This window comes from Anarrhichthys ocellatus, unplaced genomic scaffold (assembly GCF_004355925.1).
Source record: "Anarrhichthys ocellatus isolate YVR2014 unplaced genomic scaffold, GSC_Weel_1.0 scaffold13, whole genome shotgun sequence".
In the NCBI taxonomy this organism is placed as follows: Eukaryota; Metazoa; Chordata; class Actinopteri; order Perciformes; family Anarhichadidae; genus Anarrhichthys; species Anarrhichthys ocellatus.
The window spans coordinates 3259388-3277964 of record NW_022280043.1 but is presented as its reverse complement, the minus strand read 5'-3'; the positions used below and the strand labels follow the sequence as shown (position 1 = coordinate 3277964).

General features: G+C 44.8%; 1 protein-coding gene across 6 annotated transcripts in view; it reads right to left on the bottom strand.

Moving 5' to 3' along the window:
* Positions 1 to 3209: 3209 nt before the first annotated feature.
* The window catches only part of nr4a3 (nuclear receptor subfamily 4, group A, member 3), a 20548-nt gene continuing 5180 nt past the window's right edge, over positions 3210 to 18577 (bottom strand). For 4 of the 6 annotated variants that reach the window (XM_031853601.1, XM_031853604.1, XM_031853605.1 and 1 more), the window contains 6 exons: positions 15537 to 16372; positions 11112 to 11241; positions 10211 to 10374; positions 9900 to 10099; positions 6540 to 6718; positions 3210 to 4783 (listed from right to left, as the gene is read on the bottom strand). In XM_031853601.1, coding sequence (XP_031709461.1) covers positions 4521 to 4783; positions 6540 to 6718; positions 9900 to 10099; positions 10211 to 10374; positions 11112 to 11241; positions 15537 to 16372 — 1772 coding nt within the window. In that variant the 3' untranslated portion in view covers positions 3210 to 4520. The remainder of the gene's footprint in view (positions 4784 to 6539; positions 6719 to 9899; positions 10100 to 10210; positions 10375 to 11111; positions 11242 to 15536; positions 16373 to 18577) is intronic. The other 2 variants (XM_031853602.1, XM_031853603.1) reach the window with 1 other exon arrangement.

The window sequence follows — 18577 nt, the reverse complement described above, 5'->3', positions numbered from 1 at the left end:
CTCTCTCTCTCTCTCTCTCTCTCTGTTGTTTTAATAAGTAATGGTGAATATTTTGGTTCAAAATAAAAGTTGGTGAAAGTTGGTGCCACTTCTGCTATCAAAGCAATCAGAAGTGAATTTTATTCCAATCCAATAAATATTCAATCAAAATAATCCTGCTATGGTGTAAAGCTAGATTTTTTTGTACTTTGGGGTTTATTGACATGTGATAACATTCTACTCATACTCGTTCTCATTCAGCATCACACTTTTTGTGTGATTTTTTTACACTAATTATAATATAAATAACTAAATAGATCAATTAGAATAAATGTGTTTTATGGCACAGTGTTCTCCATCATAATTACAATATTTTGATGATAATGACGAGAGTTTAAAGTTACATAGAATACAATTTGTGGCTAATCAAACATTTCTTAAGTGGGGTTTTGCTTTGGGTCTTCGGACTTCACAAGTTAAACATTTCCAAAATCCTGGCTACAGCTATTCTGTGGGGTAAAAGGTAGTTATTTAAATGACTGTGGGGTCAGTATGTGTGGCAACATAAATTAAAATGTGTGACCTTTCAAAATGTGACACAAATACTGATGACAGCCAGACTATCAAATTTATGTGAACATGGTAATAATTCAAACAGTGGCAATATATCAGAAAGTCCGATTCAGATCCCAGCCTCAGACCCAACATCACTGAATAACATGAATTATAATCGATGGATAAAGGTTATAGGACAGAGATGGGTGATTTGATTTAGTTTTACATAATTTTTAAAACGTTTTTTATTGTTTGTCATTTACATTTAGCTGTTCACTGTTTATAGCATCAATCCTGTGGAAAGACACATAAAGTGTGATGTTTTTGTCTGTGTTGTGTTTGGTAGAAAGACGAAGAGAGAGAATTGGGGTTCCCCCCCCCCGGCTGCTCTGAGATCAGCCTTTGTGAGTGGGTCTATTGCATGTTTCCACTCCTCTTCGTTGGCACCTTTTACCTTTGACATTTAGGCCAACACCCCACACATTCTTCCCTCAGCGGATGCTCCTTGCAAAGAGGCCACAGTAAAACACACAGTCCCCTGCTACAGGGGATTTCCCCTGGTGTTATACACGTGTTGTGTCATGTGTGTGTGCGTGTATTTGTGTCTGTCTGTCTGTCCACTTCCAGGGGACTCCCAGAGTGGCAGACTGAGGGGGAAGAACAAAACTGACAGTGAAAGTCTAAATAGCAAATCATCAAAAATGTTTTGGTTCATGTGTCTGCCTCTGTGTGTGTGTGTGTGTGTGTGTGTGTGTGTGGCTCAGGAGGACTCAGGTGCCATTCCTTTCAGTCTAATCCAGGAAGTTTGTCAGCAGGAGAGGAGGCCAGCAGGGAGCTCCGTTCACTTCTTACCTCCTGCATCTTACTGATTTTGTGATCAGCACATCCTGATGGCTCAGTGGATATAAACCTTTTTCACAGCGGACATCTTGACTTGTCATAGCAGGAAAAGCACAGGTGTTACTAACATTAACGGTGGCTTTGTTCTATTCAGGTGTTCCAGTGAGCCGTGACAGTGAGCCAGCATGCACAACACCAGGAACCTGAAACTGAAGCAGCAAAATGGAATTCAGTCTTCATTGACTTTATTGTTTACACCTGTGCTTTTAATACTGTGACATGTCAAAATATCTTCTGTGAATAAGGCCTATTCAGATCACAACCTACTGTATGTTTGTGTAAACCTGCAGGTCTTTCTTCACATGAACACATTTTGATATCATCAGTCTTAAAGGGGTCATTTTACATTTCTGAAAGGATTAGGATAAACTTTGCATTTGTGTGTGCGTGTGCAAATGTATTTGTGTGTGTGTGTGTGTGTGTATGTTCTAATGGGACCTCTAATTAAGACTCTGGGGGTATCTGCTATCTGTCAGCACTGATCGATTGGCCACAAGACTGACAGCTCACTGTGTGTTTGTGTTCTGTGTGCTCACATGCAAGTTTGAGTGTGTGTTTCAAGCTTGAAGCAAAGCTCTCGGCTTCGTGGTTGTGTTTCTCTACTTGTCACTCAGAAATGTCGCCGTCGTAGAACTAGGATGTTCATTTGAACACATACAGCACACAAGTGCACACAACCACTCATGCCACTGCAAAACTAGTGTGAATGGTCTCTTTATGCTTGCTGAATAAAAACACAGAGATATCACAATTCCACCCAGAAGCGACAGAAACACCAACACAAGCAGAAAAACAATGTTTAAGTGTGTTTCCTGGTTGTTAATTAAAAGCATTTAGGACTTAATATTTTATGTTGTGTGGTGTCACATTATGGCTCTTAAATGGAGCGAGTTCAACAGGGTACACTCCACACTTGTACACTCACTCTGAACTTTACTCCCCCCCACACACACAGTTAGAGGAGCTGTTCACAATTTCACTACCACAGTTACTATCAATCACCTGGCTATCTGAGAGACAAGTGTGTGTGTGTGTGTGTGTGTGTGTGTGTGTGTGTGTGTGTGTGTGTTAGTGCGTTAGTGCTCGTGCTGTTGCGCAGGAGGACAAGTGAGTGATGGCAGTGACAGTATAGATGGCATGTGCTGTGAAATGTCACCGTGGCGATCGATGGTGTTTAACGAGGCTGGAGGCTGATCTGGACCTCATGCTAACATGAAGCTGTCCTCGCTTCCCTCTTCCTCCCCCTTCTCACTCTCCTAATCCCCCTCTACTCTCCGTGAGAGCCCAAGGGTCCCTTGGGGGAGAGGCAAGGCCTTTTACCTGTCAAGAGGCTTTTGCGTCTTACCAGACAGACACACGTAGTCAGAATATAATCAGCTCAGTTTTGGCCTTTTGTTTACTTTTAAAAAGTCTTGAAACACTGTAATGTTTGGATTTTTTGGCATTTTGTGTGAAAGTCATGTAATTAAATAAAAATCAAAACACAGGACGCAGTCGGGCAGAATAATCAGAACTAGTTTATGATTTCAAAGTGCTGAACAGAAAATCCAGTGAACCAAAGAGAAAGAAAAAAATAATCAAACAGGAAACTCAAACCAAAGAGGGACATTGAAAAATAGCAACTTTTTTTCTTTTTTGTTTCTCTTCTTCAAAAAACAATGCACAACTCGTACCACAATATTTGAAAAAGCTAAAAACACTTCAAAATATTAGTTTTGTATATATATATATATATATATTTATATTTATATCTATATAATTTGATTTTTTTCATATTTCAAACTGCCGCCGTGAGTGTGAGTGGGTGGTGGAGGCCCGGGGGAGATCCCCATCGAGCCACATTCTGAGACACAAATACAGGTCGAGCTGTTTTGACAGGCTATGGCAGCTCTTGACAGCTTATAACACACCATGCATATGATCCTGGCTTCTCTAAGCGTACACACAAAGACAGTATGCAACCATGTCCTCCACACTCTCACACGGCCTCCACAATAGAAAGAAATAGAAAAAGAGCATGACTGCGGAATGTTTCATCCCTGGACATACAGCTATCTGTCGAGCACCCTCCTCTCCCCGACTCGCCGCCGTCCTCCAGGGGAGCAGGTAGGGTGTGTGTCTGTGCTTCTAGCCCTTGTCAGGGTGTAAGTGCTTCAAAAGCCATTTTTTTGTCCATGTTCATTCCTCCATACATCTACTCGACCTATGCTTTAAAAATGAGTTAATTTTAAAAAAACATACTAGAGCAAGTTCAAGTCTGGGTGACTCTGTCATCAATCGTTAGTGCACAGTATCTCCTCTGCTGTCTAAAGCCAGGCGTGGACTGTCTCTCTTTTGTTTAGCTGCTGATAGAACAAGACGAGTCTCTGTGTTAAAATAATTTAGAGTTTGAAATTAAACCGTTACTTCTCCACTTCTTCCTTTTGTGGTGAGATAGCACTTAAGAAATTGCACTTGGAATCAAGAGCCCAACTCAACAGCCACTTCCATGTGTTGATGAAATATCTGTGTCTGCTTTGTGATGTTTCTGAGTGTCTATGCTCACGCTGTCTGACCTCTGACATTTCAGTACATTTTCAGTATGAAAACGCCCCCTTCCTTCTTTCAGCAGGATGTAGAACACACAGCGACTTGTGTTTCACTGGGACATCAAACACAGTGACACCACCCCTTCCCTCTCTACTCAAAAGAAATCCTCATATTGGATGAGTCAGGCCAAAACACAGATAAACAGTAATCATAAACCTTCTTTCTTTTTTGCTGGATGAGCTGCCACCCAGACGGCGAGAGGACAGTAAAATGTCTTTTTTCTGTTGTCCATCTCAGCCTCGTCATCCTCCCCCACATGAGAAAAACAGGAGGATCAAATAAAAAGTGGTAAAGCGTTTGAGTAATTGTCTTTTAAACTGGTGAAAAGTGTTCAGTTGGTTGTCCTGTTGAGTGAAAAGCATTTGATTGGCTCTCTGCTCTGCATCAGTCAGAGTGGAGTGAGAGTCTCTTTGAATGTGTGTGCGTGCTCCTTGAGGGGTGGGGGGGCCTGAACAGAACGTGACGTGGGTTATTTCTCTGTGTAGTCAGCCCGCCCATCAGTAGGGCAGAGTGTCCAGGAACCTGTCAATCAACGGAGGGGGCTGTACCAGGTCCTCCAGCTTCAGGTAGAAGATTCGTTGAAGGCCCTGGGTCCTCTGGGAACGGAGCTCTGCCCTTAAACCCAGGATACGACTCAGAGGGGGCGCAGCCTTGGACGAGGAGGAAGCAGGGCCGCAACCCAGGTGATCTCTGAGACAACAAATCACTCTATTCTGCAGCTCCTCAACCCGCTTTGAGTCCTTCAGACCTGGGACTTGCTCTGTGGATGGACAGACAGAGACATTAGGAAAATAACACATTAAACAGCAAAAATTGCATCCATTAAAAAAAAACAACACACATACATCAGAGCTCATTCAGCTGACAGAACATTAGCTACATCTTCTTTTATATTGAATTCCACCTCATTAGCCGGTATAGCTAATGTTCTTAACAGGCCTTAACTTGTCTCACTCACTACAGATCAATACGCAGTCTAACCTAATAAGCCCCCTGTACACTGTGTACACACACACACACACACACACACACACATACACACACACACACACACACACACACACACACACACACACACACACACACACCCTTATAGCCTATACAAACATTTGAACACACACAAACACACAAATTGTCCCTGCAATTTAAGACATTGACAGAAACAAAAGTGTTCAACAATTAGCTGATCATTCGGCCCTCTGAGCAGCCAAATTAAATTAGAAACACACACGCACGCACATACACTGCTGCCCATAGCAACTCCTGTGGCACCCGTACAAGGCTTAATGTGACACTAACTCATTCTGCAGAGAACAGGGTGTCCAGCCCCACACACAAACACAGATATACAGGCACACACACACAAGCCAGTCTGCAGGGAGGCTGTCACTAAGACCAGTCTCACTTTGAGGTATCCATTATCTGAAGCTTATTTATTGTTTGTTTATGTGACTCTTTTGTTTGTTCTGTGTTTGCTGCAACAGAGTCACTCCAGCACTCCTTTCACGGCAGCTTTCAGACCTCTCACACTCTCGCTTCCCTCTCTTTCCCTATCCCTTCTTTCTCTATGTACTCCCGGGGAGGGATCGATGACTGCCTTTCTGCAGGGGCCACTCTGAAGCGGTCGATCGCCTGGTGGCTCTGGCGGCTCTGTCGTGGCAGTGCTCTGTGTGCTTTACCGAGGTGGCAGAGAGCCACTGAGAACAGCGCAGACGCCATTCCAGAGCTGTGCTCCACGGTGGGCTGTTCGATCAGGCACAGAGTTAAGTGCTCCCCCAGAGAGTGAGGATGGGGTTGGAGGGCTTAGACAGAGGAAGAGAAGGTGGAGGAAGAGGAGGAGGTGGCGGGGGCCAAGTGAGGTAAGGAAGATGAGCGTAGGGAGGAGTGGTGTTTTACCCATTACACACTTATACGGTGGCTGACTCTGATGTGAAAGTGTAAAAAATGAAATGTGAACACTTAATTGCACAGGCCTCCTCTATCACCTTTGGCTACATTTGTAATTGACTATTTCTAATGTACTTTACCGATCACTACATTTTTGTCTCTTCTGTCGTGCCTCTGACGTGTGGTTGCAGAGAGAGCTTTGACTATCCCTCCATTTTTCACACATGGACACTGATTAGAGGGCCAGGTGTGTGGCAGGTGCAGCAGGTGCTCCAGGATATCGGGTTCTTGTTTCAGGCCGAGATGTGTGAGAACAAGCATGCACATGTGTGTCTTTGAGCGTATGTGTGACGTTAGTGGATGTATCCACCTGATCACTGTCACATTAAATCACCCACAGGCAAAGCTGTGGATAAAGGAAAGAAGGTGTGTGTGGATTTGTATCCATAAATTTACGCATGAGCAGCTTGCATGATTGACATTGTTTGTTTGTGGATAATGGAGAGGGGCAGCTGACTTGGAAAACAGGGTGCTTTTTTTTGTCAACCTCATTTATACTTTATCTTTTGTATTTCAATTTCTTCTGATGGTGATTTTGAGATTTGAAAGTCACTGGCTTGTGTTTTTACCTGTGAGCAGTACGAGGGCAGCCAGGCAGGCGAAGGCGGAGGCGTCCAGGTTTAGGCTCTGGAGGTGGGTGGAGAAGTCCCGGACGGAGTCCAGCCACTCCCCGAACCCACGAAGGCACTGGAACCTGTGCAGCACCAAGCCATTACAGAACACTAGTTTATCCTCCGACAGCATCGACCTGAGACACAGAGGGGAAAGGAGATGAAGAGATTTGGTTAGATCTCTCTTCCAATGAAACGCTGCATTTTCCCTCATGTATTGTAAATATGGCTTGAGATACTGGGGCAAGGAAACAATTACAATAAAAACAATGAGAAAACCAGGCAGTATGCGCACTTACACACAAACGGGATACACATCAAACACAGGCATGCAGCTGATTGAGGTTGTGTTTTCCAAATTATAGCATTTTAAAACATTCCTTCTGGCGGAGCGGGGTGAGTGGGTTAGGGCAGAGTGCTGCTCTATGTGTGTGTGTATTTGCAGATAGGTAAACTGCTTTGGCTTTAATGTGCCCGGGCTGTGGTGAGCAGTGGAAACACAAAGCCTTAATGAGGAAATGAAAAGGCTTCTTAGACGCATTTAGCAATCAGTTACTCACGACACACAACATCCCACTCCTTTACCGTCGAGCAGAGAGGGAACGAGAACAAGCAGTGAATGGGGGAGGGCTATGACTAGTCTTTATTAGTGCCTAAATGAAGAGCGTGGCTCTCTTCAGAGAGCGAGAAAAGGTGTTTTGTTGGAAGATCTCAAGAAAATGGGACAAGGGCAGAAAGTGTGTGCTTGAAAAACAGCTGATAGATGAGAGAAGAGAAGAGTGAGCGACAGTGGGGATGGGGGGAGAAGAGGGGAAGCCTCAAATCACATCCCGCACATAAACATTGGTTTAGCAGTTATGAGAAGCGGACAAAATACCATTTATGTATAATTATCCTTACTGCAGTTTAAAAGAGGGACTCCACCCACCTCAACAGAACACATGCACACAAATGCTCTCGAACATCACCAGTTGTGTCATTTTTACAGTCAAAAATATCGTTCCCATCCTATACACACAAAAGGTTCAGAACTAGCCGTCAGGGCCAAAATGGTCACCCATGACCCGGAGAGAGGGGAGGGGGAGGGGAGAAACAACTAAGTGTAAAGGGGAGAATTTGAATAAGAAGCAGGGAGGGGTGCAGGTGTTGGGAGAGATTGTAAGTGGCAGAATGGGAGATGCTCATCACCTGTTGCTGAGGGAAGAGACTGAATTTCTTGACCTCTGATAACGTTTTTATGCTAATGGTCGTAGACTTTTGACCCCTGGAACTTTGTTATGTCCCTTAAATTCCCCCTTAAATGGCTTCAATGTTTTATGCAAACTATAGAGTCTTAAAGTTATGGTGTATTCTCGATCTGCCCATTGTATTAGTGCACTTATATGAACCAAATTTCATTGGCTGCATCTTTTTTTTATGTAAACATATTAGACGTTTTTTTCATATATTTTATTTACAAATTTCCATCAAATGCAGCATTAAAAAATGTGCATATTTGGGATTTCTAAAAAAGGTTTTGTGTTTGTGAACACAGCTTTTTGACACTATGCATTTAAAATTATGAATTGAGGGATAAATGTCGGCAAGGTGGAATATATTTAATCTTTTATGACAAATTAATGTAAAACTGAAAAAACAACATGTTAGGTATCATAAACATTGAATATGAGGCCAACTCACTCTACGTGTGTGTGAGTCCGAGCTGATACGGTTTGAATTGCCCTGATTGAGTAAATCCCCCTCTGGTACACTGAGCTACTACCAAGAGACAACATTATATTTGACCCATGTCTGACAGTAGCACATGAGCAAAACTACGCAGACAGGCTGGCAAACAAGCAGCCAGGCAGATGCACACAGACACACACTCACTCACACACACACACACACACACACGCTCGTACACACACAGCTGGATGTCTGCCACACATTCCACTCACTCCTGACTACACTGTCACCACGGTAATCAACCAATAACCACAGAAACTGTTTGGTAACGGGGTGCTTACGGCAATGCCGACCCAGAAAAGCGGAGCAAATTTACTCTACACACACTGAGCACACACACACACACACACACACACACACACACACACACACGCACACACACACAAACTCACAATCATACAGACATATGCTTGAGCAGAGGTCTGCAAGGCATCTGAGTTCAGCACAGGGTCAATGTAAGGCTGCGTCAACGATGAGATGGGAGCGTGGACCTCATCCTCTGCACTCGCGGAAGACAGATAACGTAAGACAGTGCTGTGCTTGTGTGTGTTTTCCTCTGTGCCGTGGGAGTTTGGCTGATGGGAAGATGAGCAGTGTGCGTGAGCATGTGTGCGTTTGATAGAGGCCCCTATGAGTCCACCATTTAGCATGAGTCAGAGTCGCAGCCTGATCTCCCTCCTGCTGGGACTGTGATGCCACCACCCATCCTCTACCCACCTTGCACCTGGACCTGCACCGGGAGGAGGAGAGAAAGTTGGGATTCTACATCATCAGTGTGCGTGAGTGTGTGTGAGTAAGTGTGCTTGAGTGTGTGACTGTGTTGGTTTTCTGCACTAGACGACAGCGCAGACAAAGGGATGAGCTTGTAGCCCAACCCCCGTCCTCCCCATAAATTTAACCAGCCACATGCCTTACGAGAACAGACCGGTAACCCGGGGCAATTCTGAGGCAAAGATGGGCAAGGGCAGTCATAATGGCACCACAGGTATCCACGAGCAAGACACACACATGCTCACACACACACCACTGGACGCATGAAGTAAATTAAGTCGATTCCCTTTTTTTTTTTATTTCAGTCAGCTGAATTGAATATGTATGTCCTTCCATAACAGCCCTTTTCAGTTTCTCAGCTGACTAACTTTTAGATGGAATTGATCCTGTTAATTCACAGTTCACAATGTTTGCACAGTTTTAGCCCGCAGAACACACACAGAGCTCTCTGTGCGTCAGATATCAGACGAGCGGAGCGGAACTCTGTGGGTGTAGCTGCTGTCATAGCTACAGACTCCATTCATAATTTGCTTCAAATGGCGATTACTCAGCTCCACTCCTACTCTGGATGTGCACTGCAGCAGCAGCACAGTTACACGCTGTACTGTAATGGAAAAGGATATGGCTGATATAACTGCCTGTTATCCTTTCTGATAAAGTCGTAGGTGTGTATTTTAAATCTTGTGGAAGAAGTTTGAGATGTGCACGTATGGATGGAGACTTGTGTACATGTTTAAAAAGTGAAAATAAATGTGCTAAAGTTGTCATCCATCGGCTTTTTGTCCTGGCACCAAACAAGCTGCATCTCCCCTTTCTCACCTGTGAGCCAATCGCAGGACAAACAGCTCCAGGAAGGCAGAGTCAATGAGCAGGTTTTGATCGTCACGCTGAAGCTCGGAGAACCCGGGAAGCCGTTCAGCCCAGCATCGTGTGGTCTCCATCGACATGGTGAGCAGCCTGTAGAAGAGCTGTATGTGCTCGGCATCTGAGGAGGAGGAGGGAGGGTCGGCAGCACTGAACTGGTGGATGGAGAGAGAGATAAACGACTGAATAAACTCTTCAACAAGCCATATTTCTCACTGAACGCATTTTCTTTGACTAAAATGAAAAAAAAGGGGGTGTTGGGGTACCTGGCTGTAGTCGAGGTCACGGGGTGTGCAGTGAGAATAAGCCCTGAGCAGAGCGGAGAGCAAGCTGAGGGGTGGAGATGGAGGAGACACTTCTGTCTGCAGGGGGCTCTTTGGTTTGGAAGGCAGACGGCCTCGGCGCCCCTTCAAGCTATCAGTACGAACCACTGTGAACAAGATATGGAGAGTAGACAACAGGCAATAATGAAGAGGTTGTTCAGTTGAATCTGGTAATATTCACGCATGCATGCACAACAAGAACTTCTATTCTCCAACTGATAGGCTTGTCATCACTTTTTTATAGCGGTATAATTATGACTGAGGCTTTTCATCACAGTAGCTCTCCCAAACTTCCCACAATCCCTACACAGGAGGCCACTAGCCAGCAGATGGCAGTGGAGCTGTTCTACGGGCTGCAAGTGTGTTAACGGGATAGAGAGGCGTGTGTGTAGGTTTGCTTGCATTCCTGAGAGCATGTGTCTGTGTGTGAAACAGGTGAGAAATGAGGGCAGTATGACTGCCACACTTCACATCAGCAAAAACATCTCTGCTGTGCAGCAACAGTCAACAGTCAGATGTGATGACACAAATGTAGAGAAAGTGTGAGCGCCTTTGAGTCTCTTTCAAAGCTTTAAAATCATCTGGATTGAAGAGTTTAAAAAGTGATGGGCGCTAATTGGTACAATGTGAATTCTACTTCCACCAGAAAGAGAAAAAGTTACTGTTCCATGGATGTGTGTGATGCTGCCACAAGCCATGCCATTACCGGCCTATTAAACCCTGATTGCTGAGACAAGCTTCATCATCATGGACTGGAGGTCAGAGTTGTGTTGCACTGGTGTGTGTGTGTGCTTGCCTGTTTAGAAAGTGGGTATCAGGTGTGTGGTCGCTTTGTTTATCTTACCTTCCTTCACCATGCCGACACTCAGACACTTCTGAAAGCGGCAGTATTGGCAGCGGTTGCGTCTCCTCTTGTCCACAGGACAGTTCTTACTGGCCAGACACACATACTTGGCGTTTTTCTGCACGGTGCGCTGGAGAGAGAAGAAACAGACATTCCGATAATCAGCCTCCAAACACAATCATCCAACTAATATTTGATTTGTTTAATTCAATTTCGTTTTTCCCCCCTTCCCCATCAAAGAATGAAAGCAGAATCTCGCAGGTCAGATTTTAATTACGCTCTGAAAGGCGGCGTTGACATCAGTATAATTAGATAAAATTAATTTCCCAACAAGCCTCGCCTGCAGGATGGACGATTTTATTAGCGCTGGAGCTGACAATGGGGACCGAGCGCGTTGCGTGCCGAGGCGGGTCCCGCGAGACTGGGGGACAGCGACCGAAAGAGCTGCGTGATCAGATTGCTTGTGAAGCTCGTGGGTCAGTTCATGGTACCTCCGGGGCCTCGCGCATCGCGCCTCTCTCAATGGGTCCCGCGGGAGCTGTTTTCTCCTCGGCTGGCTAGCGCGATTATTACTGACCTTATTAAAATGAAATCAGAAACGGGCCACGTGGGGGCCGGGTGAGCTCCCCGCGTGGATCAAAGACAATATTAACAGAGTGGCCTATACCTGTCCGCAGTGTGATGATAATGCAGGAGAAGTGTGCAGTTTGTAAATATATTATTCTTAATATGAACAAACCACATAAATATATTCAGTGCTTGTGTAACTTTGTCCGGTGAGGTCTACTGGCATGCTGCCAATCTTTACAGACGTTTTTGGATTAAAACTCTCTGGGCAAGCCTCTGCCTGGGGTGCAAATCTGTTACAACGATACGATTACAACTACACCATAATTACTGTCATTTGCAAAGTGTTTATATTTATACTCTGCCATGCTGTGACTCCAGTAGTCCACTCAGACAAGACAGCACCAGAACAAACTCCAAATTAAGCAAACGGAACACGGAAAGTGTCGCAGCTTCCCCTCTTCTTTAACGCTTCTAAAACACATCAAAACAAATAAATCCAATTAGGAACCCCTCGCGCCACACATGCCCGCGCCCCCGGGAGACCAATAACACACCAATTATTCCATATGCTCCGGCGCGAGTGCGGAACTGGCGCGTAATGGGCGCCAGCGCCGGATGAGAGCCGTTGCCATGGCACCGCAGATCGCTCTGAATGAATCCCTCTCATCCCTTCAATGGTCAGTGACCCGTGCGCGCGGGGATAAGTTAGTTATGGTCATTAATGTGTTTGAGGGGAAATAGCATCCGTTTAGTGGGGGACCGAACTAAACATGAAGCTGCATGAGAGGCTGCTTGACATTTATTTACACCTTTACAACTCTGCACCGAGGCGAACACAGACTTTAAAGACATCGCCACAGCCTTTCGTGCTTGTCGTCCGACAGAAAAATCAAATCAACATGCTTGAGTTCAACCTTTTGTGTGAAGTGATAACTTTGAGGTTTGGATTTTAAGGTTCAACATGATTCTTTCGTTTGCAATAAGAGCTTGTGTTTTTTTCTGCAACGGTTCAGGTGAAAGTGGTGTAAACTGAGTTTACTCTGGTGGTTGGTTGAGGATAAATTCTTCCCCTCAGTGACCTCAGGGCCACTGTATGTGTGTGTGTGTGTGTGTGTGTGTGTGTATATGTGTGTGTGTGTTTGTGTGTGGTTGGAGCTCTTGTGACCTTGCTTTCTAATAAGCAGCGTGGGGCAAGACTAGCGTCTCAGAGCAGAGACACTACATATCAGAGCTAATACACTGTAACTAACTAGTCTCTGATAGTCAGATCAAATTATCTCAATATGGTTAGCAAATCTGTAGATCCTTCTTGTGCTCTGTACATTGCGTACCTATTTAGGCCAGCGTATAGTGTATGTGTGTGTGTTTTGAAAGCGTGGCTTATATATTGTTCTAGTTCAATTCATCTCATCCTTCTTGTATTTACTTGTTGCTGAATTTCACTTTGAGGGCAAGAAATGAGTAATTCAAAATTTGCTTGGTATCAGAAACTGAAATTTTAGGGTGGCAGTAATGTTTGTGTGGGCAAGGACTGAATTCAAGTGAAAATATGTTCAGTTAAACGTTGACAGTCAGAGTTGAGGAATGAGTTATAGGCACTGAAAGCACATTCACAAACGCACACGCTTACAGAAGCTCACATGCTGTGGGTGTTATGGGGGCTGTACGGAGGCATGCAGAGGCAGATTCTTGACATGTAACATGTGCTAATAGCCTGAGCTTAAATTAAAAGCCTTTAGGGACTTCCTTCCCCTTTCTCCTCCCTCTGTCTCCTCTATTCCCTCCAATCCTCAGTTTCTTAATCAGAGGCAATCTCTCTCTCCGTCTGTAGAGGAAGTGAAAGGGTGGTTTGTAGTTAAATAAATATGTGTGGGTATCTCTGAGCTGATTCAATTGTATTCTTTATGGAAAAAAAATAGACTTAACTTTTAAAACCTGATTCTTAGTGCAAAGTAGTTCTCCTACACATATAAGTGACTGTGTATGTGTGTGGGTGTTTAACTGGTTGCATTTCCTGAATGAATTAAATGTTGAACTTATATCCATTTAAGTGATATAGTTTTGTGCATTTTAAAATCTTCTTCCACCACTGCCACCTCCCAACCTTTTTGTGACTTGCATGCTGTGCAAGCAGTGGAAAATCTAAATGATGTGAAATGAGCTGAGCTGATGTTTTGATGTGTTTTGACTGAAAAAAGCACAACTAAAGTAACTCACTAGTTAGAACAGTATAGGTGCATACAACATGTCACTTTTTAATAGTATGTTTTGTGCGCAGCATAATGTTTGTATAATACTAACAGCTGAGATCTAGTTTTTAATTCAAAAAATAATTCTGAATAGGTTTAATTAATTAATGGAAACCAGTGAATGGACTACATTATTCTGTAAACAAAAAATAAAAAATACAGGAAAAAAAACCTATTTGTTTAAGAGCTAAAATGAATTCACAGTGAAAATGTGCCTCAAATTGCACTAATGACATAACAACAAATTACAGCAAGCCTCTACTATGGTTTAATGAGTAATAGCCATTCACGAATAATTAAATATAATCAGGAAAATATTTCCAGGGGACAATAAAACCATCAGGATAATGGAGGTAATGTGCCTGATAATATGAATATGAAAAAGAGCAGGTGTTCGAAAGGCATGTTTCTGTTGCTGCTGTTGCGTCCTGTATTCAGGGTGAAACAGACTGAAAAACATGTAGCCTACATGCTTATATTGTATGAATATGCTGCTGTGTGGATATGTTGTGTGTGCATGGTTGGTTGCATCTGCATGTGTGTGTAAAGGAAACATAGTGAGGTTTGACAGGCTGCTGAGCGCTGCAGCAAGCAGACAGCCTGCGGCCTGCTGCCACCAGACGCTGCTTTCATTAATTACTAAATAAAAACAAATTGTGAAACTAATTGAAAAGAAGGATAATTCATTTCCACCTACCAGAGGCATTATTCAATTACCTCTGTGTTCGCCCCCTCCTTCTTGCTGTATCTTGTCTCATGCAGCCAATACAATGCTAAACAAGTGTGCCAGAATATGTTAGAATTCAAAAACTGGGCAAAGAAATGACTTCAATGACTGACTGTGAGTTTGCTGTTATTTGAATGAGGTAGTGTTCCACATTCACGTGTCAGAGAAGTTTGTTAATATGTCTAAAAAAAAAAAAAAGTGATGTTTACCAATGAGTTGTGTGTATGAGCATGTGTGCGGTGACATAGGATATGAGACAGTGAGCTGAGAGGCGTTAGATTTGAATCATTTTAAACTGACTCATATTGTCCTCAGTAATATGTCAGTGAAATGTGGTCAATTTCGTGGCCACCGATTCACTACAAACACCCTGAAAGGAAACTTAGATTTAAAGGAGGATTCCTTTTCCACCTGAATCATAGCATGGAGGGCCATTTCCCCTGTTTGTATTCGTGTTTTTCATCATTCTGTGTTCTCACCTAACAAACGCACACAGACCATGCATACACACAAGTTGCCCACTTGGTTGCTGGGAGAGACGACCCCGGTGGGTGAGTTGTGCTTTCATTCTGACTCTAAAGACGATTTAGAGAGCATAGAGACGAGTGCAGAGTGGGAGCGAGGCAGCCGCAGGAAACATGTTTCAAATCAAACAAGTCAGTCAGTTTACAGCTACTTCACAGGGTGATATTTTAAGGGGGAATGTTAGTTGTGAATGTGTGCGTCTGGTTGTGTGTCTGTCGGTGGGACTTAAGCCACAGAGGAACAGGAGTGGGTACTTTTAAGAACAGTAAGAAGAACAGCAGTTACTTCATAAATGGACAGAGGCATCGTTGTAGCAACACTCCTCATGACATATTTGCTTTGAGGAGTTTTTACCTTGAAGAAGCCCTTGCAGCCCTCACAAGTGCGTACGCCGTAGTGCTGGCAAGCTGCATTGTCCCCACACACCGCACAGCTGCCCTCTCCTTGGGGGCCACGTGGGGGAGGCGATGGCAGGCTGTCTCCTAGTAGGGGGCCACAGGGCCCAAGAGCCAGGGAGCGGAAGGCGAGGCTGCTACCCCCGGCCCCGCGGTGCAGCTGGTACATGGGCTGCTCCAGGGGTGGACAGTGAGGATGGGAGACAGAGGAGGAGGAGGAGGAGGAAGAGGAGGAGGTGCGAACCAATCCTCCACCCAGGCTCTCATAACCGCCGCCACTGCCGCCACTGTGGGGAGGCGAGTGCTGGTAGAAGTGCGGAAAGCGGGGCGACTTGAGGGGGCCCGACTCCAGGCTGGAGCCCAGAGAGTGGGGGTGCGAAGGAGGGGCCAGGGGGTGCTCCTCCCACAGGAAGGAGGTGCCAGGCTGGGGCGGCAGGGACGGGGTGGTGGGAGTGGACGGCGGAGACTGTTTAAAGTACATGGTGGAGGAGGACATGGCCTCCAGTGGTGGAGCAGTCGGATAGCTCTCCTCCTCCTTCTTGATGGGCCTGTGTGTGGGCATCTGGTAGAGGCAGGAGGACTTGGGCTCGTAGCTCCCCTCCACGAAGACATTGAAGCTGGGTAGGGAGGTGGTGGCGGCGGCAGAGATCTCACCACCACCGAGATCCAGCTTCGTGTAGTCAGGGGTCATGAGGTCAGAGCTGTAGCTGTCGCCCTGGTAACTGAAGGACTGGCCAGAGTAGGCTGAGCCTGGAGGGACGGGCCCGTACTGAGCCTGCACACAGGGCATGTCTGCTAGGGAGACAGAGGACACATGTAAGTTAGAGCTGCGTGGCACGTCAGACCACATGTATTCCAAGTTTTCAATCAAAGCATTTTATTGGTGTTAGTAAAGTACAGCTGTACTGCAACAAATAGTCAGTGAGGAAATTACATATTAGTTAACCACCGATGTAAACAGAAAAGCAGGACATCAAGAGGGAGCTTGCCCACAGAAGACAATACAGGAAGAGCCCTGCATCTATGAAGGCAGACACATGCAGGGATAGTGCTGAACAGGGTCAACAATTAAACAGTGCATGACTAAAAGTTTCTGCACAGCTTTATTGGAACAGGCAGTTTTTTCAGCTCTTGAGGTGTCGGAGATTTCGCAATGTTATAAAAGTTTTCTGAATGCACCTTTTAAGGAATATGAAAATCTTTCCATTTGGTGCCATTTACTCAATTTCCTGCTTTAACACTTCTTGCACCTCCCTGAATATAGAAACATTTGCAGTACGCACACACCGCCGCAGACACTGCCGACTCTCCCACAGTTAGTTCAGTAAGAGAAGTTGCAGTTCATCAGTGCGCAACTCTGAGAAAAAGCTGTCAAAGCAAAGATCCAATCTACTCCACAGAACGAAATGCTGAAGTATCTGCAACCAGGGTGTGTGTGTGTGCAGGATTTGTGTTGCACGTGTGTGTGGGTGGGTGTACTCTGGTTAGTCAGATGGCAAAGCAGATGAGATAACATTAAATAATAATGGAACCCCATGGTCTTGCTGGATGCTTGCTGCAGAACCCACACACAAATGCACACACACACACACACACACACACACAGACTCAGATATTTCCTTTAACTGCAACAGACGCCAGTCGGTATGTCTTGAGTTTTTGGCTTGATTTAATTCCGTCACAGCAGCAGGCCACCACCTCATCATCTGTGTGTGTGTGTGTGTGTGTGTGTGGTGGACTATATGGTCTTGTCTTATCAAACCCCTTACGTAATACTCTCCACCAGTGTGTGTGTGTGTGTGTGTGTGCATGATGAGTGTGTGCGGGCTAATCTGTCATGAGTGTCAGCGCAGCCAGGGTTTTGTGGTGTTTGCTCGTCGCTCCTGAGCAGGGAACTGTCAACACAGCGCAGCTCTCATTGACGCCCAGCATGCGCGCGCTCTGCCGTAATCGCCCTCGTTCAACGCACGTCATGTTTGTGTAGTCAAATACGGGACACATCGGGTCCCGCTGTTGTTATAGCGCTCACAAATACCTCAATCCAGACCGACGCACTCAGGCTCGGTCAGGTAATCACAGCCCCCCCCGTTGTACATAAAAAGAGGTTTCAATCCTTTTTCAACAAAAAAGGATTGAAACCTCTTTTTGTAGACGTTATTTTGATTGGCCAAATAACGTCTACTAATAGGCTAATAATAATACATTTTGAAAATAGCCTACAACTTTTAGTTTGCGGTCATATGTGCCTAGCCTATACCGTGCACGAATGTCAGTCATGTCGAAAGCAGACTGAGTGACACATTCATTTCAGCTGCTCTAACACAATTACATCATTCCTGAGGGGCAGCCTGCGATTTGGCTGTGGGGTTTCGAAGAACAAAAGGATGACTCAAAATGTTAATTAAAGGAATAAGGGACACTCATCGATTTATTTATTATTTTATTCATTAATTTATTCTTTTTGTGGTTCTAACAAGGAGACAAAGGGTCAATAGAGAGCTGACCGCTTAGATTTGACCTGATGCAGTAAAAAATATTATAACCCTGAAATTGATTTTAAAAAGATCCCAGCCTAAAACAACACTTTTCTTTGAATATCAAACTTCAACTGTAAATGATTTCTTCAAAATGAACTGTTGGGTATAGCAGATAAAACATCTGCAGACAAACCTACATTTAAATGAGGATATGAGTCAAGCTGTAAGCCTACGTGTGCTTGACATCATCACGTTTGTTTTTCTTCTCATACGAGTGACCAGCTCTTCAACCCACTCGGAAAAACACACATATGGGCGTCATGGGGGCTTTCTGGGCTATACCTAAAGTACTTTTGCAACTCATTAGAGGCATCAGAGGAAGTAATTTAACTGTGAGCGGAGGAGAGTACATGGTGAACTTTGTGGCTCTCTGTGTTGTGTCAGTAGGTCAAGCCTCAGATCCGTGTTGGGCATTAGTGTGTGTGTGTGTGTGTGTGTGTGTGTGTGTGTGTGTGTGTGTGTG